We start from the raw sequence: 25,845 nt of genomic DNA, 5'->3' as shown, positions 1-25,845 counted from the left end.
ATGGGGAGAACAGGAGCTAAAAGTAAAGCTGGACTTCCCAACGGCAACACATCCTTCCCAGCTCTTTGCGTGGCATTTGGAGGTTGTGCAGCACCGGGTGGAGGGAAATGTTTCATAGAGAGAGAGATAAGCTTAAAAAATAGCTCGGAGTTGTTCAGAAATCACCCAGCCCGTGGGTGGTTGTTGTGGAAGATGGGGGGGGGGGGATCGGTGCCAGCTCGGATGTCAGCGCTGCTGTCGGGCAAAGCAGAGCGGAGCGCATCCGCCCGCACTGCCGGAGCAGCGGGGGTGAGGGGGGGTGGGGCGGGCAGAGCAGCCCCCACCACGCAGCCCCCGACCCCAATCCGCTCCCACCCCTTCTTTCGAGCTCATCGGGCCCGGCCCACGGTGAGAGCAGCGCGGCTGACGCAGTGTCTGAGGCCGTCCCTGGCTCCCCGCACACCCTTCGAGTTTATTTTTTTTTTAACTTTTTTTTTCTTCTTCTTTTCTTTCCTCCCTCTTTTCACCGTCCCACCCCCTCCTCCTCCTTCTCCTCCTCTTCCCCCTCCTCTTCCCCCATCTCCCTCCCGCCCCTCCGCCATCCCCCCCCCTTTCACCTTCCCCCCCACCCCCCCGTCCCCAGCGAGGAGGGAGCAGCGAGGCCCCGAACGCGGCGGAGCGGAGCGGGGCATGGGGAGCCCCGCGGGGCCGCGGCCCCTCCGCTGCCCCCTGTGCCCGCAGCTGCTGCTGCTGCTCGCCCTGCGCCCGGTGCTCAGCGCCCCGCACCCAGGTGGGACAGCGGGGGGGCACCGCGAACAGCGGGGAGGGTGGGAGCCGCTTCGCCCCCCGGTGCGGGTCGGTTTCGTTGCGGTTTTATTTCCTCCTCCCTGCTTCGAGTCGCGTTGGGCTCCGTTTGTTTTACTTCATCTCCCCGCGGTCTCCTTTCGTCCCTCCTCGTTTTGTTTTGTCTTGTTTTCTTTTCTTTTCTCTCTCTTTTTTTTAGTTCGGTTCGTTGGTTTCTTGGTTGTGTTTTTTGGGATGGGAGGGAGGTTGTGTTTTCTTTTTCATCGCCGCTTTTTCTTCCAGCTCCGTTTATTTTTTTAAGGCTTTTTCTTCCTTTGGAATTGAGCTTCCCCGCTCCGTACGGCCACGCAGCTCCTGGCGAGCCGGGCGGAAACGCTGCCGCATCTCCTGGGGGGGGGTGGGGGGGGCGGCACCGGGAGGAGGGGGCGGCCACGGCTCCCAACGCCCCGCAGCCCCGAGGTGTCCCGGAGGGGCTGAAGGTCTTCGGGGTCCCTTCGTCCCCCATCCTGCCTCCCCTCACAGCGCGTTAATCCTATATGGGGGTATCGCGGGATCGGGGTCCGATGGGGGGGGGGGGGTGCCCCGCATTTCTCTTTTCTCCCCGCATTTCTCTTTTCTCCCCTCTTTCGCAGTGAAGGGGTTGGGGGGGAGGGTGTTAAGCCCTCGGAGGTCACCATGTGTGCAGATGCCCGAGGGTTTGGAGCAGCGGTTTCAAACTCTTTTCTAACCCCAGGATAGTCCGGTAGAGAAGCAAGCATTGGATTAATTTGCCTTAAAGATAGATAGATAGATAGATAGATAGATAGATAGATAGATAGATAGATAGATAGATTTGTTACTTCTGGCCCATCGGTAACAAACGTGAGCCCTCGGCCCTTGTTTTATTAGCGTCGGCTCAGCAAATCCAAAGCAGATTTGGAAATGGCAGTAGGGGAGGTGCTGCCGCCCGGCCCCGCTCCCCCCCTCGCCCCGTGGCATTTCCCCATAGCCGCGCTGGGAGCCGCTGCCTGCCGGGGCTTTGAGTCGCTTTATGGTGCAGCCCAGCAGCGTTTAGGCAGAGCTCGGGAGGGGGGGGTGGAGGTCGGCGATGGGGGAGGAATGGTTGCAGAGCCGTGGAGACGCTCTCGGATGAACTTTTCCCATTTGAATTCCCATTCACCCTCTTCTTGCCCCCATAAAACTTGTCCCGAAGTCATGAGCTCCTCTTAGCGGCACTCCGGGGGTCTATGGATTCCAGCAGGGTTGCGTTGCCCATCGGGGTTGATGCTGGCTGCGGTGCCGCTGGCGGATCCAGGGCTGGCGCATTCCCCTCTACTGCACGACGCGGAGCACAGAGGCGGCTCTGTCCCTGCGGTCGGTGGGAGCCGCCGAGGTGGGAGCCGGGGGGGGGGGGGGGGGAGGAACAAGGCTGCTTTCAGCTCCCCCAGCCCAGGTTCCACTGCTGCGCGGCTGCAGGCACCATTCCTTCTGAACTTAGGCTCTGGGGGGACCTCATCGTGGCCTTCCAGTACTTGAAGGGAGTGTATGAACAGGAGGGGGAACGGCTGTTTGTGGGGGTGGGCAGTGATAGGACAAGGGGGAATGGTTTCAAACTGAGACATGGGAGGTTTAGGTTGGATATTAGGAGGAAGTTTTTCACCCAGAGGGTGGTGACGCACTGGAACAGGTTGCCCAAGGAGGCTGTGGATGCCCCATCCCTGCAGGCATTCAAGGCCAGGCTGGATGTGGCTCTGGGCAGCCTGGGCTCCTGGTTGGTGACCCTGCACATAGCAGGGGGTTGGAGCTGGATGAGCACTGTGGTCTTCTTCAATCCAGGCCATTCTGTGGTTCTGTGATTTATTCCATAGGCAATGGGATTTAATGGTGTTTCCTGGTCCCCAGGGAGCCCCACTCCCTGCCACAAGTAGGGTCACCAACCACTAGACCAGGCAGCTTTAATGGGGACAGCAGTGATAGCTGTGCCACGTCCCAGGTGCTGCCAGTGCATGCAGCTCCATCCAGGCAGACGCTGCTGGGGGACGATTCCTGCTTGGCTTTTGGGATGAATCCCATATTTCCCTTTAAACGAGTGCTTTGGGAAGGATGCTGGGAGGGTCCCTGGTAGCGGGGGGGTCTCAGGGCTGAGCTGATGGCATCACTTCCCTCCCCATCACATGGGAATGGGCTGAAAAAACAGAACTTAAGGAAAACTTCTCCACCCCTCCAAACTGTTCCCCAGCATGGAGCCATGGGCCGGGGCTGCCGTGGGGCTTTGTGGGGAGGGAAGAGGGCAGAAGGGACCAGGGGAAGAATTTGCAGCCTTTAAAATAAACACAGCAGGCAGTGCATGAAGTCCTCCCCGTTTTCCTTTTTGCTTCTGGCACAACAAACCCAGCTCCAAGGGATGGTAGCTGGGATTGTGCAGGGAGGTGGGATCAGGTTGTACATCCACAGCTTCAGGTACCTCCAGGGATGGGGCACCCGCAGCTCTCTGGGCACTGCTGGGCCCTCATTGCCTCTGGGTAAAGAACTGCTGCCAAACATCCAACCTGTGTCTCCAGGGCCCCACCAAGCAATGCTCCTTCCCAGTCTCAGTGATTGTAGCTGCTGGCCCCCGGGGTTACCGCATGCAACCAACCTTTATGGGATGGTGACACAGGAGAAGCCCACGTGGCCTCAAGGGCTGCCCCAGCAATCTATCCCAGCTCCAGTGCTGCCGAGGAGCAAGATTTTAATTAATGTGAGCTGTGTGGAGCCCGTGGAGCATCTGCATTTTTCTCATTCTTAAGATTGCTCGGAGCCCAGAAGAGACCCGCACAGATGCTCTCGTTCTTAAAGGACCCATCTTTAATTAATTAAGGGTTAGAAAATGATGAGTGGGGATGATTGGCAGCTTCTGGAGAGAAGTGTTGAGCTCAGATGGGGCAGTTTGGGTGCTTACAGAGGGCACTTTTCAGGCTCCTCTCATCCCCTCCCAGAGCTCATCGCTGCGTTGCTCCTCATGCTGCCGCAATGGGGACATAAATGGGATTTTTTCCTGTAAATCAGATAGATAAGGGGAATGGTGCTGGAGAAGCATGGGAGGAATAACCTGTGTCTTTATGCTGTTAGTAGCGCTGAAAGTGTTGATGGTTTTCAGCTGGACCCCACTATGGGGGGGTGTGTTGGGTCTGTCCTGCTCCGTCCCACTGCTGGAGGCTGGGAGAGGGTGGGAGGAGGAAGGGAAATTCAAATGCTGGGTGCAGTGCTGGGATTTGTTCCCTTGTCCCCTTCCATAGCCAGGGTGAGCTGCTCGCCCTGCCCACAGACAGCATCCCCCATGGAAAACAGATGGATGTTTATTTGTCCACATCCCAGATGAGGAGAACGGGCTGACCGCCCTCAGGGAGCTGGGATGTGGGATGTGGACCCGATCCAACATCGCTCTGAGGCTTTGGAAATGGAGCAGGGTGCTGATAGCCCTGTCTGGTCACAGCCAAGTAAGGAGCTCGTCCCAGCCGGCCCCCACCCACAGATATCAGCTTTTCCACGAGCCAGGAGGCACTCAGCAGCTCCGTGCAGCTCTGGGCTTCACCCTTGGACAGCTCCTTCTGTGGGCTCTCTCTGGCCAAAACTGGCTCATTATGACCATTTTTTTGCTCTTCTCCATGGCAAAATGTTGGGGATGCTTGCAGCCTCACCTGGGCAAACTGGCTAGGAGTACCAAAGTGGGGGGTGGTAATGCTGGGCTTTTGTGGTGCCACTTTCCTAAGGAAGGAGGATTTCTACCAAACCCAAACCCACATCACTGAAGATGGATGGATTTGGGGTCAGGTCCTTCCTTTGCCCATGATTCCATCCCCACCTGTGTGCGTGCAGGGCTGTGCACATGGAGCTCTCCTGTTGGACAATGGGATCCAATGAGAACAGCGAGGGGTTCCTCTTTTCCTCTAGGTTTTGTTGCAGGGTTTTCACTTCTCTGGTGTTTACCTTCCCCCTGGACTGGGTACATCCCCATGGCTTTTATTGTGGATGAGCTGCTGCTTCTACCTCTCCTCTGGCTTTCTCGTGTGGTCTTGGGGTGATGCTCTGCATCACTGTCCCACTCCCCCTTGCACTATGAAGATAATGAAGGCAGTTTTGCTTCTTTTGCATGGGGTCTGCAGCCCTGTGGGGCTACGTGGGGCCCTGTGTGCTCCCATGGAACCAGCATCCATCATCATCCTCCTCCATTGCCTGTCATCCCATGTGCTGCCCACGCTGCCCAGAATTGCAGGTGGTGTCGCTTTCCTTATTTATTGTGTGGTGGCAAAGCTGTTGTGGGAAGGGCTGAGCTGAGTTCCTTTTAGTTCTGGCTTTCTGGCTGGATTTTGAGTATGTTTTGGTCTGGTCCAGGCAGAGCATCATAGCTGTACCATCACTGGAAGGCAGTGCTGGCATTTCCAGTGCTCTGTGCATGGATTCAGAGGAGGTTATGTCTCTGTAGTTTCTGCACTGGACTTTAATATCAGAGCAGAACCTTCAGTTCTGCCCACGTTTTGCTGTTATGTTGAGCAGATCAGGGTTTACCCCAAGAGCATCGTTTCACCAGCACTGGATCCTGCCAGGACTGACTTGAACCCACAGGATAATGGGTTGGGAGCAGGAGTTTGACTGTGCACCTCTGCTCCATGTGTGTGTGCAGCACAGCAGAGCGCATCCAGAAATGCCACGTTCCTGCTGAGTTCTGTGGGTTTCCAGTTTGTGCTTAATGCTCCCGAGCACAACATACCCCTGCAGCTCTTCACAGGAGCTACCAATGGGTCACACTATGATGTCCCAGCCCAAAAAGCCCAGCAGGTGACTTCCCATTCCTTCCTTATTCTGCAAGCCCAAAACTCTTAAGCTATAATTACCAAACTCCAGCTGTGCTCTTTTTAGAGGATGGTGGTATTTTCTTCCTTTCCAGCCCCAGGACTGTCTTTGGGCAGCTTCCTTTAAGCCCACACAGCATTGTGTGCAGGAAGGTTGTCCTGATGCTGACCCTTGTTGTGCTCATGATGGAGAAGGTTTTTCCAGCCCCAAAGCGCTGCTTGCTCAGCCCCTCACAAAGAGCTGCAAGCGCAGCCTGCAGTCCTGCTCCGAGAGGGTTTCGCTTAGTTTGAAACTTGTTGGAATCTGAAAAATGTCTCTGAGAAACTCCAAGTCTCTTCTTCCAATCCTTGGCTTCCAGCACTGCCCGCGCTCAGCCCGCGCTCCTTCTCACCCATCATTATTTGAGGTCATCCCTGGTGCCGTCCCCATTGGGGAATGAACCCTTTCCAATGCCGTCTTTTTGGAGCCACTCGAGGTGCACAGAACTCTTTTGCAGAGCTGGCCAAAATCCCTCTGGTTGCTTTCTTTCTCCTCCTCCTCCATTTCTTTTTTCTTTGCTGGAAACGAGTGGGATTGGTGGCCTGGAACAACACAGTCGGAGCAGGGGGAAGGTTGGGATGAATCGGAAATGAGAACCTTTTCAGACCAAAAAATTCATACAGTGGCAAAAAACCAAAGCAAACCAAAGTTAAATATAGCCAAGGCCCGTGAGCAGGCTGACTGCTCGTGATGTTTGTGGTGGAAGAAATGGGATGACGAGGAAAGAAAAAGGAAAAACAATATAAGTTTTTTTCTTGACGTGCTGCTTCTCACTGGCTCCTTGGGTGAAGGATGGTGGCCCAGGAGGCTGCATCCCAGTGCAGAGTTCTGCTGGCTTTACAGCTTTGGGGGTGAGAGGGAATAAAGCTCTCAGCAATGTGCTTTGGCAATGGGGGATTGAGAAAATGCTGTGGGACTGAGAGCTGTGAGCGCAGGCAGCAGCTGTGTGGTGTGGGCATGGTGGAGGTTGGGATTTTGGATGCCCACAATGAATGTCTGGGAATGGCTTCATGTTGCGCCAGGTTGGGTGTAAGAAATACTTCTTAGAAGCTGGCATGGGCTGACCAGGGAGTTGGGGGAGTCACCATCCCTGGAGGTGTTCAAGAAACATTCAGATGTTGTACTGGGGGACATGGTGTAGCGGGGAAATACTGGTGGTAGGTGGGTGGGTGGGCTGGATGGTCTTGGAGGTCTTTTCCAACCTTGGTGGTTCTATGATTCTATGGTGACAAGGGGTTGGCCAGCTCAAGGGAAGGTTGGCCGGATCAATGAGGTGGAGTCGCTGCTCCTAGAGGTGTTTAGATGTTGTACTTTGAGACTTGGTCTATTGGTGACAGGTGGATGGTTGGACTGGATGATCATGGAGGTCTTTTCCAACCTTGGTGATTCCATGATAAGGAAGAGCTGGCCATCTTGAAGTAGGGTTGGCCAGCTCAGGGAGTTGGAGACACCATCCCTGGGGATGTTCAAGAAGCATTCAGGTGTTGTACTGAGGGATGTAGTTTAGTGGGAAATATTGGTGGTAGGTGGTGGATGGTTGGACTTGGGTCATCGTGGAGGTCATTTCCAACCTTGGTGATTCTGTCATAAGGAAAGGTTGGCCAGCTCAAAGTAGGGTTGGCCATGTTAACAGAGGGTTGGCCAACTCAGTGAGGTGGAGTCGCTGCCCCTGGAGGTATTAAGGAAATGTTCAGATGTTGTACTGAGGCACATGGTGTAGAGGGAAATATTGGTGACAGGACTGGGTGATCTTGGAGGTCTTTTCCAACCTTGTTGGTTCTATGATCTATGATGCCAGGCCAACCACTGGCAGCACTTTAACCCTTTCTTTCTCCACGCTTCTTCTTCTCTCACAACCCAGACTCCAAAGTCTTTCTCATCTACAACGTGGGCGCACAGGGCTGCCTGGAGACGAAGGACTCTCTAGTACGGCTCGCCAAGGGCTGCAATGCCAGCTCTCCAGCCCACCAGTGGAAATGGGTCTCACGCAACCGCCTCTTCAACGTGGGGGCCATGCAATGCCTGGGGGTGTCATGGCATGGGGGCAATGCCACCTCTGGCCTGCACCCCTTGGCCACCTATGAGTGTGACCGTGAGTCCATCAACATGCGCTGGAGCTGCCGTGGTCTTGGGGAGCAGCTTTCACAGCACCTCGGAGCCCGACCGAACAACACCTCACTGGATAGGGGTGACCAGGCACGCAGCTCTCAATGGAGGACATATGGAACTGAGGAGGATTTGTGCTCTGTGCCCTACTCTGGTAAGGATTTGTCACTTGCCGGGCTCGCCATCTGCTTCCTATAATGCTACATAGCATTACAGCATGGTTGGGTCGGAAGGGACCCCAAGGACCCCACAAGTCCCACCCCTTGCTGTGGGCTGATTGCCCCCCATTGGATCAGGCCTCAGGGCTGAATGCAGTATTCCAAATGGGGCTTCCCTTCTCTTAGTGTTCTTTGCCAATCTTAATAATTCTGTGGTTCTGTATTGGCACAGCAGTGCAGTCACCATCCCTGGAGTGGCACTGAGGGACTCAGTTTAGTGGGCATGGAGGGGGTGGTGGTGGTGGTTGGGCTTAGAGATCTTTCCCAACCTTAATGATTGTGTGATTCTCTTTGTCCCCATTGCCTTGATGCCTTGCAGACACCCAGGAGCCATTAACAGTAGTGGCAGCCCTTAAGCAAAAGCAGTCCCAAGCTAAACACCATGCAGCTCTCTGCCCCAACCCTGCAGTGGGATAGGGAGAAAAATAAAGTGTAAGAAGTCGTGAGTTGAGATAAGGGCAGCTTAGTAAGGAAGAAAAAATGAGGAAAGAAAAAGAAAAAAAATCAACAGTAGCCAAAAGAATAAACAGAACTGCACAAAATTGCACAAGGCAATTGCTCACCACCAGCCAGCTGATGCTCAGCCAGTTCCCACAGCCCCCCCCTTCCAGCTCCTCCAGTTTTATCACTCCACATGACATCGTATGGTCTGGGATGTCCCTGTGGCCAATGTGGGTCAGCTGTCCTTGTTCTGTGCCCTCCCAGCTCCCCCCTGGTGAGGCAGTGTGAGGAGCTGAAATGTCCTTGACTCAGTGTAAGTGCTGCTCAGCAACAAGTAGAACATGGCTGTGTTATCAACATTATTTTCATCCTAAATCCAAAACACAGCCCGTAGGGAGAAAATTAACTATCCCAGCCAAAGCCAGGACATCCAGGCACCCCCTGGACCCCAAACCAGGAGAAACCTCATCCTCAGCTCCCCTTTGACACAGCCCTATGGGGGGGTCCTCTTCTCTTGCAGAGATCTACACCATCCAGGGCAACTCACACGGGAAGCCCTGCACCATCCCCTTCAAGTACGACAACCAGTGGTTCCATGAGTGCACCAGCACGGGCCGGGAGGACGGCCACCTCTGGTGTGCCACCACCCAGGACTATGGCAAGGATGAGCGGTGGGGCTTCTGTCCCATAAAGAGTAAGTGTGGGTGTCTTGCCCCATCCCAATGGGATGCAGGGGCATCCTGGTGGCTGCTCAGCACCCGGCTTTGGTGGGATATTGGTTTGGTTTGGGTTTTTTTTGGAGCTGGGGTGGGATGTGCTGGGTGCCAACTGCTTGTCCCCATAGGCAATGACTGTGAGACCTTTTGGGACAAGGACCATCTCACCAACAGCTGTTACCAGTTCAATTTCCAGTCTACGCTGTCCTGGCGGGAGGCTTGGAACAGCTGTGAGCAGCAAGGAGCCAACCTGCTCAGCATCACCGAGATCCATGAGCAGACCTACATCAATGGTGAGGCAGTGTGGCCCTGGGGCAGAACTGGTGACACCAGGGGCAACTGTTTGTGCTCTCTGTCCTGGTTGAGTTGGGCTTGGTTTATGGGTTGGGGTTGTGAGTGGAGCTGGAGCTGGAGGGCTGATGATGATCTTCTCTCTGCCTTGGTCTCAGGGCTGCTGACTGGGTACAGCTCCACGCTGTGGATTGGGCTCAATGACCTGGACATCAATGGGGGCTGGCAATGGTCTGACAACTCACCGCTCAAGTATCTCAACTGGGAGAGTGGTGAGCTGGGGGCTGTGTGGGGGGACAGGGGCAGGGGATGGGTTGTGAACAAAGGATGTGGCTCTGGGAATGTGGCAGGAGAGGTGTCCTGAGATCTCAAGGTGCCCTGAGCTGAGCAGCAAGTGCTGCTGAATACCAGTGATGGGCAGCTTGATGGCCTGGTGTGGAGGACACTGGTGGCATTATTTGCCCACTTCCATCTCTAACCCTTAACTCATGGGGCAGAAGGACCCATTGCAGGGGATGCTCCAGTTGTGCCTGATGTCATCACCCCCAGGGCACTCATGGGGATAAATATACCCCTGGAGGAGGGGACAACAACTGATGGCCACCTGGCATTTCTAGTTCATGCTGATGCTCCAGCTCCTCATGCATCGAGGCACAACAAATAATCCCTACTATGCCACAAAATCAATCCATCTCTGCTTGGGGCAAGGAGAGCTGTGACCTACCAGCCCTGCTCTGTGAGCCCCCAGCAGCCTGTCCCCCTTGCACCCCCATTTCCAGACCAGCCTGATAACCCCAGCGAGGAGAACTGTGGTGTGATCCGCACTGAGTCATCTGGGGGGTGGCAGAACCGTGACTGCGGCATTGCCCTCCCCTACGTCTGCAAGAAGAAGCCCAATGCCACCACTGACCCCTTCCTGACAGGTGAGTAGGGGCTGAGCAACCCCAGGCTGTGGGTGCAGGTGAGATCCCTGCTTCCCCACCAGTCTCCAGCTCTGGTTCCATCTGGTAGCTCATGGAGGTGATCAGGGTGCACCAGGGTGGGCATCGATTTGGAAAGCTGCAAAGCAGCATCATCTCAGTGCTCTGTACGCTCACAGGTCAGACATCAGGAGAGGCAGCAGGAGAAATGGGAGATCCCTGGTGCTTCCCCAGATCTCTGGGCTCTGCTGTTGCATCGATGATGTGCAAACAGAAGGGATTTTATTTTGTTCCTGGAGATTGGGATTTTATTTTGTTCCTCTAAAGTTACCACTGCTTGCACCTTGCCAGTGCTTGCACTTTGCCGTTGGGTGCATAGCTGTCCCAGGTCTTGGGCTCTTGTCCCAAGCACAAAGCACTCTCTAAGCATCCCCTTGGGACCACCACAGTCCCCCTCAGAGGAGAGGCTGGTGGAGCAGGGTGGGAGCCCTATGTTGCTTTTCCCTGCCAGATTCATGGTCAGAGGTGAAAGTGGACTGCGAGCCCAGCTGGCTGTCCTTCCAATCCAACTGCTACCGCCTGGTGGGAGAGAAGAAGAGCTGGCAGGATGCAAAGAAGACCTGCCTGCGGAGCGGGGGGGACCTGGTCAGCATCCACACGCTCTCTGAGTTGGAGTTTGTCACCAAGCAGGTCAAGCAAGGTGAGGGGAGCCCATCCAGCCTATGGGTGTGGGGTGTGCATCTGAATATAGCACTGATTCCATTTGGTTAATGCAGAAATAGGATGAAAACGCCAAGAAGTAGGCAGATTTTGTTCCGTTTGCCCCTCTGTGGGGAGAGAGCATCCCTGCCCTGCCTGCTTTATGGTGCTGAGCCCTGCAACTCCCATGCAGTGTGGGGGCTTGGGGAGGGGTTTTGCAGTCTTTTGGGGAGGGTCTCTGCAAGATTGCAGCCAGGCAGAGGGCGTTCTGCCTCCTGGCTCTGAGCCTCCTGTTTTGGCAGACGTGGAAGAGCTTTGGATCGGCTTAAATGACCTCAAGCTGCAGATGAACTTCGAGTGGTCGGATGGGACACCCGTGAGGTTCACCTATTGGCACCCCTTTGAGCCCAACAATTTCCGTGACAGCCTGGAGGATTGTGTCACCATCTGGGGACCGGTGAGAGCATGGGGCAGGAAACACATCCTATACCCCCATGGCATCCTTATGGCAAGGGAGGAGGGGCCTGGGGGAGTATCTCTTGCTTGGATTGAACCTGGCTCATCCCAGCTGCTGGGAGGGGAGAGATCCAGAGAATCCATGGGGGCTGATGCATGGAAGGAAAATCAATGGCGTACAGGCTTGGAAATTCCTCAGGGCTGTGAGCTGGGCTCAGTTCTGCTCTTCTCCACCCTTTCCAGGAAGGGAGGTGGAACGACAGCCCATGCAACCAGAGCCTGCCCTCCATCTGCAAAAAGCCCGGCCGGGTGAGCCAGGAGAAAGAAGAGGATGACCATGGATGCAGAAAGGTGAGGGGGGACACGGGGCAGGCATGGGAGCCCTGTACCAAAGGGGTGCAGTCTCTTGGGCAATCCCTCAATGTCCAGAAGATGTAAGATGGATTTGCAAAGTGCAGCCTTGAAGGTCCCGTTGGCACTCCTAGAGCTGCAGGTTTATGCCCAGGAGACTGCAGAGTCCTGAGCTTCTGCAGTTGCATGAGGCCACAAGAAGAAATTGGGATAAAATTCATGCTTTCATCATCCAAAATCCTCCCCCTTGCTCTGGCTTGAGTTTCCTGCTCAGAACTTCATACTTTTTTTTGTCCTGCTTGCTTACATTGAGTCTTGATGTACCAAAATGCTGCAACAAATCTGCTCCATGCAGGAGCCCAGTGAGGTGGGGATGGGATGGACATGGGATGGGATGGGGAGCCCAGTGCAGTGCTGCTGATCCTGACAGTGTCAGGAGGGGGCTGAGCCCTCTCACCCTTCCCACCCTTTGACATCCCATCATGTGTGCATCCCTCCCTGTGCTGCTGCCCTCTCCCTGCCCCGCCAGCAGACAGGCACTGTTGTGTGTCCAGCTCCGGATGGGCTCCAACATCAACAGGCGGGTGATTAAAGCAGGCTGCAATGGGACTTGCTCTCTGTTCAGCCCCACGACACAAGAGGAGGATAATCCTCCCCTCCCTCCCTGCTCTCCGTCAGGGCTGGATGCTGGCAGGGAGAATGATATATACTGCTTTGAAGCTGTCTGGCTGTTTGTTTTCCTTGCAGCCCTGTCCTTTGGGATCATAGGATTGCTAGAGCTTGGTCATGCCGGGTCAGCTGGGGGTCAGAGACCTCCCAGGAAAAGCTGGATGTGACAGTGGGGGATGTGGCTCCCATCCCATGTCCCCACCCTACCACAGGGGCTCAGCCCCCATGTTTGGGACAGTATTGGCGTGGGTTCAGCTGGAGAGTTGGGCTGAGAAGAACCTTATGAAGGTTCTACAGGGGCATCTGGGGAGGAATAACCACATGCACCAATACGTGTTGTGGGCTGAGCTGCTGAAAAGGAGCTCAGTGCAGAAGGGGTCCTGACGGCCAGCAGTTGACCATGAGTCAGCAGTGTGACCTGGTGGCCAAGAAAGCAATGGGACCCCAGGGTGGCCAGCAGGGTGAGGAAAGTGCTCTTCCCCTCTGCTCTGACCTGGGGAGGCCACATCTGGAGCACTGCAGCCAGTGCTGGGCTCCCCAGTTCAGGGCAGATGGGGAACTGCTGGAGAGAACCCAGTAGAGGGCTGCAGAGCTGGTGGGGGCCTGGAGAACCTTCTGATGGGAACGGGTTGAGAGTCCCAGAGAGCCTGGAGAGGAGAAAAGACTCAAGGGGATCTCTGTGGAGGTCCATTCCAACCCCAACCAACTTCTGCTGTCTCGTGTCCCCAGGGCTGGAAGTGGCACAGCCCATCCTGCTTCTGGTTGGGTGAGGACCGCGTCACCTACAGCGATGCCCGCAAGATGTGCTCCGACTACGGCTCCACGCTGGTCACCATCACCAACAGGTCAGCATCGTGCCCTGAAAATGAGCATCATGGGGATGGGGTTCGACCTATTGGTTGGGATGAGATCAAGGCAAGGGGGGGGCTCAGCTCACAGCGTCTGCCTTCCAGGTTTGAGCAGGCGTATGTCAGCAGCCTCATCTATGGATGGGATGGAGAATACTTCTGGACAGCCCTGCAGGACATCAATGAGACGGGAGCTTTCCGCTGGCTGAGTGGCGATGAGGTCATGTACACCCATTGGAACCGCGACCAGCCTGGTAAGGGGATGGCAGCGGGTGGGACGGGATGTCCCCATCCCCACTGGTTCTACCTAGGAAGGGGATTGGCGCGACCACAGCCTGACCCTGAGGCTGGCTGCAGGTTACAATAAGGGTGGCTGCGTGGCCCTGGCCACCGGCAGCTCCATGGGGCTTTGGGAGGTGAAGAACTGCAGCACCTTCAACGCCAAGTACATCTGCCGGCAGAACCTGGGCACACCGGTGAACCCCGAGCTGCCCAGCGCCTACCCCACACCCAGCCTCACCGGGACCTGCCCACTGGGATGGAGCACAGACCCCAAGATGCGGCATTGCTACAAGGTATGGGGTGCTGGGCTGCAGTGAACCCCAGCTGTGCCCCCATCTTGTTGGTGTAGATTGGTACATGCAAAATGCATCCTAGACACAGCGCTGGGGCTGGAAGTTGGGATGCTGCTGCTTGTAGGGTAGAGATGATGCTCTGTTTCCTCCTCCTGCCCAAGTCAGGGGTATCCAAGTGGGATTCCAAGGCTGAGCCCCCCACCTTCCTTCATCCCCAGGTGTTTAACTTTGACAAGCTGCAAGAGAAGAAGACGTGGATCGCAGCACAGGAGTTCTGCCGGGAGCTGGGAGCCCAGCTGCTCAGCTTGGGCAGCTACGAGGAGGAGCACTTTGTGGCTAACACCCTCAACAAGATTTTTGGGTGAGGGGCCAGCTGTGAAAGTGCAAATAAAAAAGCCTCCAGGTTGGAGGTTGGCTGTGTTCTGACCTTTTCCCATAGGGAGTCAGAGCCAGAAATCCATGAGCAGCACTGGTTCTGGATCGGCCTCAACCGACGTGACCCATCAGGGGACCGGAGCTGGAGGTGGAGCGATGGGTTGGGGGTGAGTCCAGCAGTGAGGCTCTGAGCGCTGCATGCAGAGCTGAGCTGGGGAGCAGCAGCACTGCAGGCAGCTTTTACTGGAAGATTAGGGGATGTTTTTGGGGTGGAAATCCAGCCCGGGAGCCCCAGCCCTTCCTTTCTGTCTCGGCCCACAGTTCTTCTACCACAACTTTGACCGCAGCAACTACGATGACGATGACATCCGGAACTGCGCGGTGCTGGACCTGGCCTCCCTGCAGTGGATGCCGATGCAGTGCGAAGCCCAGCTGGACTGGATCTGCAAACTGCCCAAAGGTACCGTGTGGCAGTGCTACCCCAGGCAGCATCCACAGGGGATTGCAGATAAGGTCACAGCTTCCTTTTCCTTCTCCAGGAACCGATGTGAAGGAGCCGGAGATCACAACCCAAGGTGCGTTAAGGGCTGTGTGTCCTTCTGGTTCTACCATCCTCCCTGGTTGCAAGCAGCCCATGTTCACAGCAGGGCATTAGGGATGGACCAAGGGACAGACCTTGTGTGTGGGTTCATGGGAGAGTGGGAGCCAGGGTGGGAACCAAAGTATCCTCAGCTCCAGCCCAACACCAGCACTCAGCTCCACTGTTGTTGCTGACCACCCAGAGCAGGACATGCTCAAGCTCCCAGATGGATGCTGAGTCCTGCAGGGAGCAGCTCAGCAGGCAAATCCTCATGGGGAAGGGGTGTAGGGACATAGGAGGTGGCCCAGCTGCGGTGTGATGTCAAATCTCTGCTTGCAGGCAGCAAAGAGTGGGTGAAGTACCAAGAGGCTGAGTACAAGTTCTTTGAGCACCACTCAACGTGGATGCAGGCACAGCGCATCTGCAGCTGGTTCCAGGCAGAGCTGGTATCGGTGCACAGTGAGTCCGAGCTGCGCTTCCTGGGCCAGAACCTGAAGAAGGTAGGAGGTGCCCCTGCATGAATGCTGCTTTCCAGGGCTGCTCTGTGCCCATCACATCCCCCTCCTACCATGGCCTTATTTGGGGACAGCCTGACTCTGCGTGCCTTGGGTGGGTGGTGGTGGGGTGTGCAGGGTCCTGGAACAGGCACTGATGTCCTCTCTCTGATCCTGCAGTTCTCCAGGGGTCAAGAGCAGCACTGGTGGATTGGGCTTCACACCTATGAGAATGATGGCAGGTTCAAGTAAGTTGTGGGGACCAGAGCCCCCTGTATCCCTGTGTGTCCCTGTGCTGCTGTCCCCAGCCTGCAGAGCACCACAGCTCAACACCTGTCTCAGGTTGTGCCCATCCTGGGTTGGTGCTTCTGAGATGCTGGGGTGAAGGATGCTGGTTCCTCACCCAGGAGAAGGAAGAGCTGCAGCACGGTCCCAGTTTGGCTGTGCCGCTGGTCCCATTGCAGCCAGCTCACACTGTTCACCAAGTCCTTGCTTTGTGCTTTCCTAGGTGGTCTGATGGGTCCCTCCTCAACTTTGTCTCTTGGGCACCAGGCAAACCCCGTCCCATCAGCAAGGACAAGAAGTGTGTCTATATGACAGCCAGCAGAGGTGAGGGGCTGCATCCTGCAGTGCTGGGCTCTGGAGGGGCCGAGGGCTGCAGGCTGAGCTGAGGGGGTGTCCCTGCCCCATCTCTCCCCACAGAGGACTGGGGGGATCAGAAATGCCCCACGGCTCTGCCCTACATCTGCAAACGGAGCAACACCACTGCCGTGAAGCCATCCATCCCACCACCACCCGCTCCCACAAGTGGGGGCTGTCCACGTGGCTGGGTCCCATTCCTCAGCAAGGTGAGCGGGGCAGGCATGGGTCAAATAGGGCAGAGTGGGTCTGGGCCTGGGGGGCAAGGAGAGGTTGGGGTTTTGGGACTGGGAGTGATGGCTGTGGGATGGGAACACTCCCAGACCACGCTGTGTCCCCGGTGCCCGTGCAGTGTTTCAGCTTCAATGGCCACGACAAAGCAGACATCGTGAAGTGGCCGGAGGCAAAGCAGGCCTGTGAGAGCCAGGGTGCTGTGCTGGCCACCATCTCCAGCCCTCTGGAGCAGGGTATGTCACCCCCCAGCCACCACCAGCACCAGCCTCAGGGCTGTAGGAGGTGGCCCTCAGCGCCTCGCCATCCCTCGCAGCTTTCATCACATCCATGTTGCTGAACATCTCCTTCGACCTCTGGATTGGCCTCCACGATGCCAAGAAGGAGTTCCAGTGGGTGGAGGATGAGCCTCTGCGGCACGTCAGCTGGGCACCTGGGGAGCCCTCGGAGTGCAGCTCCTCCAGCCCTGGCAACAAGCCGGTGAGACCCCACTGCTCCATTGCATCCCCTGGCCCTGGGCTGGAGAGGGGTTGGGACACCCACCACCTTGAGAAGGTTTCATCGTGGTGTCCCACCCTGGGGATGGGCTGAAGGTTGCACAATGCAGGGGTGGTTTTCGGAGGGCAGAGCAGGATCTGGTCCTGCTGTTTGTAGGCTCCATGGGCTGGGGGTTGTGTGTGGTGGGACACATGCTGGGGGCCGTTCTGATTCTGTGGCTTGGCCTGCAGACCAACTGTGTGGTGGTGTGGCATGGCTCACCCCCCCACTTCACGGGGCGCTGGGATGATCGGAGCTGTGTGGAGGAGAAGCACGGCTACATCTGCCAGCGGAGCATAGGTAGGGTGTGGGGTGACAGAGCCCCATTGTTACAGAGCTGCTGTAAGCACCCCACCAATGGGGAGCAATGGGATCGGCTTTGGGGGAGCATGGGGCAACATCCAGGAGGACAAAAACCTTGGGGAGCACCTGGCCCCGTTGTTTCCTGGGGTGCTGCTGACCCTGTGCACATCAGCCCAGCCTGGTGGGCTCCATAGCAACGTGCATCTGATGGGCATCCTCAAGGTTAGGATGGCACCCCATCACTGAGCAGCCCGTGGGGACATGCCCTCTGCAGCCATGTGCACGTGTCCTATGTATGGCACTGTTGTGAGGACCCCCCAGCTCGGTGGGGGACAGGCAATGAGGTGACCCCCAGCATGCAGAAGCATCCTCTGACCATGTCTCTTTGCTCCCCCAGACCCATCCTTGAGCCCCACGCGGACGCAGTACCCCCCCTCGCCCACTGGCACCCTCTTTTACCACAACAGCACTTACCGCATCCTGCAGAAGCCCCTCAGGTGGCACGAGGCCCTGCTGCTGTGTGAGACCCTCAATGCCACCCTGGCCACCATCCCTGACCCTTACAGCCAGGCCTTCCTCACCCAGGCCATCAGCAGCCTACGGGCCCCACTCTGGATTGGGTTGGCCAACAACGAGGTGAGGACGCAGGGTAGACACCCAGGGTGGGGGTCCCAAGGGGGTGGCAGCTGCCCCTCAGCCTCTCCCCTTGACTCTCCAGGGTGGTCGGAGCTACTCATGGCTGTCGGAGGAGAACCTGTTCTACACCAACTGGCAGGATGGGGAGCCCCAGCAGGCTGCTGGCTGTGCCTACATGGATGTGGATGGGAGCTGGCGCACGGCTGGCTGTGACACCAAGCTGCAGGGTGGCATCTGCCAGCTCCAGTCAGGTGCGTGGTGGTTGGCCTGGGGGGCTCCATGGACCCTGGTAGTGGGTGTGACGTTGGTTTGGAGATGACATCCCACTTGGGGACCTTCTGGAGCTCAACCCATGGAGTTGGGTGCCCTGATAACCCCTACCCCCCAACTGTGTTCCCCCTGCCAGGTCCCCCCCGCATGCACAAGTGGAGCTACAGTGGGAGCTGCCCCAAGTCACTAGAGGACTCATCCTGGATCCCCTTCAGGGACCACTGCTACACCTTCCACATGGAGATCACCCTGGGGCAGAAGGATGCAATGCGGAGGTGCCAGAAAGGTATGGAGGGGGATGGGAAGAGGATGGAAGGGGATGGGTCTCCATGTTACCTTTGGATACAACAGAATACCTTCAAATGTAGCCCCTGTCTCTGTTGCCATGGCCCAGTCCTGGTCAGCCATCATCCCTCCTCAGTGCTGCTGTGCATTTGGCTCCCCATGTGTCTCACAGTTCACGGCCATCAGCAGTTCCTCAGCTTTGTCTTCTCCATTTCTGCTGCTCCTGAGCTCCATCTCCAGCTCTGGGCTCACCCCTGACCCCTGTTTCTTCTGCAGTTGGTGGCACAGTGTTGTCCATCCAGGACGAGATGGAGAATGTCTTCGTGTGGGAGCACCTCCAGGCGTATGAGGGCTCATCCAAGGGTGCCTGGCTGGGCATGACATTCAACCCCAAAGGTACAGGGCACAAAACGACCCTTCCTGGGTAACACCGTGAGTTCTCGGTAGCTCTATGGTGAGCAGAGGAGCCCTTGGTGGTGCCTGCAGCATGGGGGGCTCAGGTTGTGGTGTGACCACAAGGGCTGATGTCTCAGGCTGTTAGATGTGCCAAGTGTGTCCTCCCTGGCCTTGGGGGTCCTTCCCATCACCCCTCCCCCTGCTTTCAGCACCAGGGCATCCCCAGCCCCAGTTCTTTCACTTCCAGGAGGCACCTTGGTTTGGCATGACAACACAGCTGTGAATTACTCCAACTGGGGCCAGCACGACACGGGGCCCAGCATGCTGAGCCAGAACAGCTGCTACTGGATCCAAAGCAGCAATGGAGTCTGGCGCTTGGGTTCCTGTACCAACGTCACCATGGGTGTCATCTGCAAGATCCCCCGAGGTAGGAACCTGGTGCTGGGGAGAGTGGGGGTCTGGGCTGCAGGGCAGAGCTGTGTCCTGCTGGCAGGGTTGGCCATGTTTGGGGTGATTGTGGTGTAGTGGGATCTGTGGGGATGGAGGAGGGAACCATGGTCATGTGCTTATCTATCTCTCTGTGTTGCCATTGCAGTGGAGGAAAGCAGCTTCTCCAGGGCAGGTGAGTGGCACCATCAGCCCGGGCACAGCACCAGGAGCTGGAACTGTTCCTTCCAGGCTGATCTGCAGCATGGGTTGTGTGAACAACAGGAAAATGGTGGATTTGGGTGGGGACCCATAGAATCAGAATGGTTAGAAAAGACCTCTAAGATCCTCGTCCAACCCCAACCCATTCCCACCATGCCTGCTTTGTCCCCATATCTCCACAGCTCAACCACCACCAGGGTCAGGGACTCCCCCACCTCTCTGGGCAGCCTGTGCCAATGTGTCCCCACTTTTCCATAGAAGATATTTTCCATGAGATCCAACCTGACCCTCCCCTGGCTCAGCTCAAGGCCATCCCCATCCCCAGGCAGTTCTCAGTCCTCCTCTCTGTGGAGGAGCACATCTGCCAGCCCTTTGCTGGACCCTCTGCCCTTCTGGAGGTGCCACATCTGAAGGGATCCTATAGATCCAGCCTGGGCAGCTGCCAGATGTGGACACCCATTAGGACCGACCCAGAGAGGCTGTCCCCGAGCTCTGCCATTGGCACGATGCACCCAGAACACCCCCCGTTGTGTCCCTCCCTGTCCCATTCTATCCACCCACCCTCCAGGAGAGCCCCCAACTGAAGCTCTTCCAAAGCCAACCTGGCGTTTGGGGCAAGGACTTGAGGATACAGCATCATTATTTCACCGGGCTTTTCCCTTCCCCGCAGCTCTGCCGGAGAACACAACGGCTATCGCGGTGGTGGTGCTGTCGGCGCTGGCGCTGAGCGCTCTGCTCGGCATCGCCGTCTTCCTATACAAGCGACGAAGGAGCTCCGAACGCGGAGCCTTCGAGAGCGCCCGCTACAGCCGCACCACCTCCAACCCCAGCGAAGCGGCCGAGAAGAACATCCTGGTGTCAGACATGGAGATGAACGAGCAGCAGGACTAACGGCAGGGGGAGCGGGGAGGGGGGGGGACGGGGATCGGCACGCAGGCGGTCCTTGGGGTGAGCGTGGCTGGGGTTGGGGTTGCTGCCGTACCCCCAGGCTTGCCCCTGGCTGCTGGAAGCTCTCCTGCAGCAGCTGTGGAGGCGGTTTCAGGGCTCAGAGGTTCAGAGGAAAGCTGCCTTCACTTGGAGAGCTTTCCCTTGGCTGGGCTCCGAGACACCTTCCCCTGGGGAGAAGGTGTGCATGGGCAGTCAGAGCCCTGCAGGGGCTCATATCCCCCCAGACAACATATGTCTGAGAGCACATCCTCCTGGGCAAGAGGTCTCCAAAGCCAATCTACCTCCCCTTCCTACAGTCCTCTCTCCACCCACCTCATCCTCACCTCCCCCAGCAGCAGAGTTGTGGTCCCCCCCCCATAACCCCAATGTTTCCATGCCCGGCGCTGCAGCTCCTCTCCCCACCATGCTCCCCCTTGGGCTGGCAGTGCCATCCCATCCCACTCGCTGTCCCCCGCATCCCATTTAGCACAGAGCACCCCACACCACCAGCAGGTGGGAGAACTGGAAGCCCCACGCGTCCTTCTTGTCGTAGCCGTGCCTGTTGAGGTCCCATTGGCCAACTGCAGAGAGTGCAAAGGAAGGAGCCCAAAGCAAAGGGCTCAGGGCTGCTGCATGCTGTCCGTGTGGGGCAGGGATGGCGTATGGAGCAGCTGGTCTTGTGGAGGCCCTGAGGATGAGCGTTAGGGATGTAGGTTGGGGACTGATTCTGTGCTTTTTTGGTGGTCATTTTGGAGGTTTGGTTGTTTATTTTCCCCCCTTTCCCCTTTAATGGAAAGAAGAATAGCTTTTTCTTTCTTTTTTTCTTTTTTTCTTTTTTTTTTTTTTTTTTTTTTTTTCCTGAATATACACGTCTTTCACACAGCTGGCTGGGGTGTGTGTGGTTGCATTCCACGTGCCAGGCGTAGGTGAGGAGGAGGAAGGCACTGTGGGGTTGCGCCATGGGGCTGAGCTCCCATAGAGCCCCACAGAGAGGGGGGTTGGGGGTTCCCTGCTGGGAATGGGACCCAAGAAAGCCCCCACAGCTCCAAAGGGAAACGTCACAACCCCCACACGGAGAGGTTTTCCTGTCCCTTCCAGGTTGGTGCTGTGCTCTCCTTTCTGTGGATTTAAAACTGTCTATTTCACTTAAGCTGGACATTAAGTGTTGGAGGAACTGTTGGTTGGGGTGGGGATGAAGGGATCGCTTCATTTTGATGTTTGCTTTTATTTTTGCCAATGATGTCCAAACAACATCGTGATGTTTGTGGGCAGGAGGGGCCCCGGCTCTGCCCCGGTTCCATTCCTCAGTCGTGGCTTTTATTTCCTGAGGTCATTCCTGGCGTGGAGCTGTTGGTTTCATTCCGGATGAGGTGCCAGATCTGGGAAAGCTGAGCTTCGATCCGTCCCCATCTCCATCCTTGTGCCGCTGAGAGCTGCTGTTCGCGGCCGGGTGGGAGCAGGAGCAGCTGAGGGGTCCTCTTCTATCTCCTGCCATGAGCAGAGCTCAGAAATCCCAAAGGGAGGAATGCTGAGGCTGGGGTGGGCGGAATGCAGCAGTGCTGAGCTCAGGGTTGGGCTCAGCTCAGAGCTATGAGTGCAGCATTGATGCCTGCATGCGTCCTAGGAACGCTTCTTTAAAGAGATGATTTCTTTCCTTTCTTTCCCCCCCTTGATTCATCTCGCTCTCTTTCCTCCTCCTTTACCTTTGAGCCAAGAGATCTGTCCAATATAGGGGAAATTTTGTATGGGAAATACCTTTGCCAGCTGTCGGCAGCGATCAGGATTACAGGAAAAGCTCATATATGGTTACGTGATATCTCCTATCACCATTAGAATAATGTGAAGAGTGGCTTAAAAGGACCCCATCAATTATATATATTATATATATATATATAATATATATATATATAGTTTTGCAATTTTTTACTCTCTGTGGTTTGTAAGATCCTTTTAGAAGCTTGGAAATAAAATTTCCTCCCCCATCTTTTTCTTTTTTCTCCCTTTTCATTTATTTTTTATTATTATTATTATTATTATTATTATTATTATTATTTATTATTATTTTCTCTCTTTTGGGGGGAAACCCCACATTTGGTGCTTGCAAAGAAAGCTCCGAATTCAGGGTGGGAACCATCAGAAGAAGGAAAGTGCTCCGTGCTGGAGTTGGGGTCTGCATGTGTTGCAAGCCCTGCAGGAGCCACCAGCACCTGGCAATGCTTTGCATTTCAACCAGCCTGTGCCAAACCAACGACCATGAGAGCTTTGTTTCCTCACTCCCAGAACGCAGTTGGGAGTTTGACTCTGAAGTTACCCATCTTTGCTGGCTGGAGGAGGAATGCAATGCTCTGGGAGCACAGGGTCTGCTCAGAGAGGAGCTCTGCTCAGGGGCAATGGGAGAGCTGCAAGGTGCTGCCATGCATGCAACGTGCACAGCTCGTATTTGCTGACTGCCCCCTATTTGCTGCAGTTATGTGCAGTTTATGAGGTCCAATTTAGAGCTGGATGAGCACAGCCGGGTGGGTAGATTGGTTTTCCAGCACTGGGCAATAACAGCACAGGGTTAGTGCAGCACAGGGGGTATTCAGTGCCTTGAAACTCGCCAAATTATACCCTCTCATCACACGCCGTAAAAAGAAATGTATCTTAGGAAGCAATGGGTTTTATGTGGAATCGTGTTAACCAGGCAAGAATTCAAAGGGTTCACGTACAGCTCTGGCTTAAAGGAATTCCTACAGCACTTTTGTACCAACAAATGAGAGCTGTGCAGAGCTGTGCTCAGCCCGGCCTCTTGCTGTGCAGCAAAGCTATCAGTCTCCTTATCTCCCCTTCTAAGGACCAGCAGTATTTCCCAGATGCTTTGGGTGGAGTCAGCGCTGTGTTTTTGCATGTCAGAGTCCTGGTAATGCAATGCTAAGGAGCTGTCTGCATTCATTCTCTTCTTTGGAATAAAGGGAGGATCTTCTGTCCAGGTGATGAAAGAGAAGGACTGTTAAATAGGAGAACTCTCAGTGAAGCTCATCTCGCTGTGTCCGAAGGCACAGCAAAGGAACCACAGGCATCTCCGTGGGTTGGGATTGTGAAGATTAAAGGAGGGCGGCTAAAAACAGCTCTTCCAGCCGGCTGTTCCCAATGAGGCACAACAGCAAATCATGAACAGAAATGCCACGTTGACATCGCTGCCTGTTACCTCCACCTGTGGTCTTCCGGAGCAATTAGCAGTCAATGTTTGGGCTTTTAAAGTCATCCAAAGAGGATTGAGTGGCTGGTGCTCGTGTTTTGGCTTTAATTAAAGGAGGACAGAATAGACAAGGTATGAAAGGCACAGACGGGGGTACGTGATGCAAAGCTTTGGTGGAACACCAAAGTCATGGGGCTTTTCAGAGGCAGAATCTGCAAGAGAAAGAAAGAAGGTGTTTTAAGGTGCGTTTCTTCATCAGCAAGAAAAGTACTAACTGAGCATGGCAAGGTGAGATGTCTGCTTTCTTTTCAGCTTAGAAGTAGAGACTAATCTCTGCATGATTTGCTTTGGGTATGACTGTCAGCTCTGCAGCATCAGGTCTTACAGAAGTAAAGCTCCGCAGCCATGCAGAGAGCAAACCATGCTGTGGGTGGGGGGTTCCCAGTAGCACCAGTACGCCGGGCAGAGCAGCCCAAGAAGTAATTAGAAAACCTCAGCTGTAATGAATGGAGCGGTTCCTAGGTGTCACTGCAGCCCCAGCTGACAGAGCTGGGAGAGCCCTTTGCTGGCACAACCCCAGGGATTGAAAGCCAGTCCAACAAGGAACTTAAAGCTGCTCCGACTGCGAAAGGTTTGCTATGAGAATATGGGCTGTGTTGTAAACACGGAGGTCTGGAGCCTTCCTTGGAGCTGAAACAACTCATTTGGCATTTAGTGCTGTTCCCAGGCATTGCAACTCTTGAAATCCTGTTTATAGGATGTGTTTTCTCGTAACTGGAATGCTAGGATTCAGAGAAGGCTTTCCCCAGCAGCAGTGCTATGATTCCATTCCTCATCGTCCCCTCTTGGGCAAAGTGATCTGCAACACAACAGCCACCCACCACCCGCTGGCAAAGTGGGACTGAAAACGTCTGTTCTCCTTTTCCTGCTCAATGGCATTGACAGTGACATTGGAACAGGACGTTGAAGGGCAGCAAAGTGGCTGAGGACGGCAATTTCACATCTCGGAGGAACATTACCATGCCAAGGTTAATCAATGATTTGCCCGAGAGCCCTTTGTTACCACTTTACTTCTGCCTCTGAGGGGAACACAAGTCCTTCCCGTTGGCTGAGGATCAGCAGAGCCGTGCAGCCCATCTCCTCTCAGCCAATAACCATTGGCTCCACAACTTACCCGAGTGCCACGTTTGCTTTGGTTGGGTGACTTGTGACACCGTCAGGAGTCGAATCAAAGCAGAATATCTTTGGAATGGAAAATGGATAAAATAGTTTGCTAATGTGACGTAGAGGTCAACCCAAGGCTGTGGCTGGACGACATGGAGGCAGCCGTTCTACAGTCACAAACAGAGCCTTAATTACTCAGCAGTGTGAGTGCAGTGATTTCCCCACCTGACCAGGTGAGGAGCTGTCAACAAGCAAATAAGCTCCAATAAGCTCATTAATTCCTTAAAGAAAGGGACCTACTCAAGGGTAGATCTTGCTGTCAGCTTAGGAGCACTGTAGGATTGTTTCTCTCACAAGCGAGTCCCTCTTGCTGATACATGAGATGCTGCATATTTGATGTGAACAATTAAACAAGAGTTTTGTAAACGTGTTTTAAGCTCCAAAGCTGATTTCCCCCCACCACCACACACACACTCTTAGCTCTCTTCAGCACTAGGAGAAAGGCCACCGAGATCAGTCAAGCTTTCCCATTTAAACACTGATTTCTCTAGACACACCGCTTAATAACGCTAGAAAACAGCAAAGAGAATGCTTGCTAAGAAAATGAAAGCGTGGAAATGCTTAAAAGGAAATTACAGAAGCACAGAGTTGGAGTGGATGGGTAACCCCCATATCTGGTCCCACCAATCACGGGAGATTTTGCAGATCTCCAAAGGTAAGAGATGTCCAACAACATCTGGAGAGCAGAGAGCTCTTCTGCTGCCGTGCAAAACTTCCCGTGCTCCAGTTTGTGCCCATCACCTCCAATTGAGGCACTGAGCACCACTGGGCAGAGCACTTGCTCTGTGCTCCCATTGGGATGAGTTTTGCCACCGACGAGGATGGGATTCGAACCCACGCGTGCAGAGCACAATGGATTAGCAGTCCATCGCCTTAACCACTCGGCCACCTCGTCTGCCAAATTTGGGTGCTGAGGATGCAGTAAAGCTCATTAGCAGAATGACTTCTAATTAGACACGGCTGTGGGCTGCCATTAAGTCCTCCTCCATTTATCTGTGCTATACTGTGTTTTATATAAGACGGTTAATGCACCATTCCTATTTCAACACCACCGATAGCATTAAGGAATTCGAAGGCTGCCACTTAGTTCTGTGATTTCAGATTCTTTATTTGTTTAAAGTGCCATTGAACACCCACCAAGAGAAATCGGGTGGATTTAATCGCGCTTTTGTGCTAATAATGCTCAGAGTCTCGGAGG

General features: G+C 55.1%; 1 protein-coding gene and 1 non-coding gene across 2 annotated transcripts; one reads left to right on the top strand and one right to left on the bottom strand.

Moving 5' to 3' along the window:
- On the top strand, positions 1–22,100 carry MRC2 (mannose receptor C-type 2). The gene is given in 34 exon segments (XM_072356875.1): positions 1–82; positions 193–358; positions 360–465; positions 467–592; positions 595–769; positions 7,496–7,894; positions 8,920–9,093; positions 9,244–9,408; positions 9,565–9,678; positions 10,186–10,329; positions 10,838–11,026; positions 11,328–11,482; positions 11,725–11,832; positions 13,231–13,346; positions 13,455–13,603; positions 13,707–13,924; positions 14,143–14,285; positions 14,364–14,466; positions 14,621–14,759; positions 14,839–14,874; positions 15,219–15,379; positions 15,554–15,621; positions 15,882–15,982; positions 16,076–16,221; positions 16,365–16,479; positions 16,560–16,723; positions 16,972–17,080; positions 17,481–17,719; positions 17,802–17,970; positions 18,126–18,275; positions 18,551–18,670; positions 18,918–19,097; positions 19,266–19,292; positions 19,989–22,100. Coding segments are annotated over 34 exon segments (4,977 nt in total). The 3' UTR covers positions 20,210–22,100.
- A 3,360-nt stretch (positions 22,101–25,460) lies between these two features.
- On the bottom strand, positions 25,461–25,542 carry TRNAS-GCU (transfer RNA serine (anticodon GCU)). The gene has a single exon. It is a non-coding gene; the product is annotated as a tRNA-Ser (tRNA).
- Positions 25,543–25,845: the final 303 nt, after the last annotated feature.

The sequence above is a fragment of the Excalfactoria chinensis genome, chromosome 24 (genome assembly GCF_039878825.1).
Source record: "Excalfactoria chinensis isolate bCotChi1 chromosome 24, bCotChi1.hap2, whole genome shotgun sequence".
In the NCBI taxonomy this organism is placed as follows: domain Eukaryota; kingdom Metazoa; phylum Chordata; class Aves; order Galliformes; family Phasianidae; genus Excalfactoria; species Excalfactoria chinensis.
Note: the sequence above shows the minus strand (reverse complement) of the source record. Positions and strands in the feature narration are given on the sequence as shown.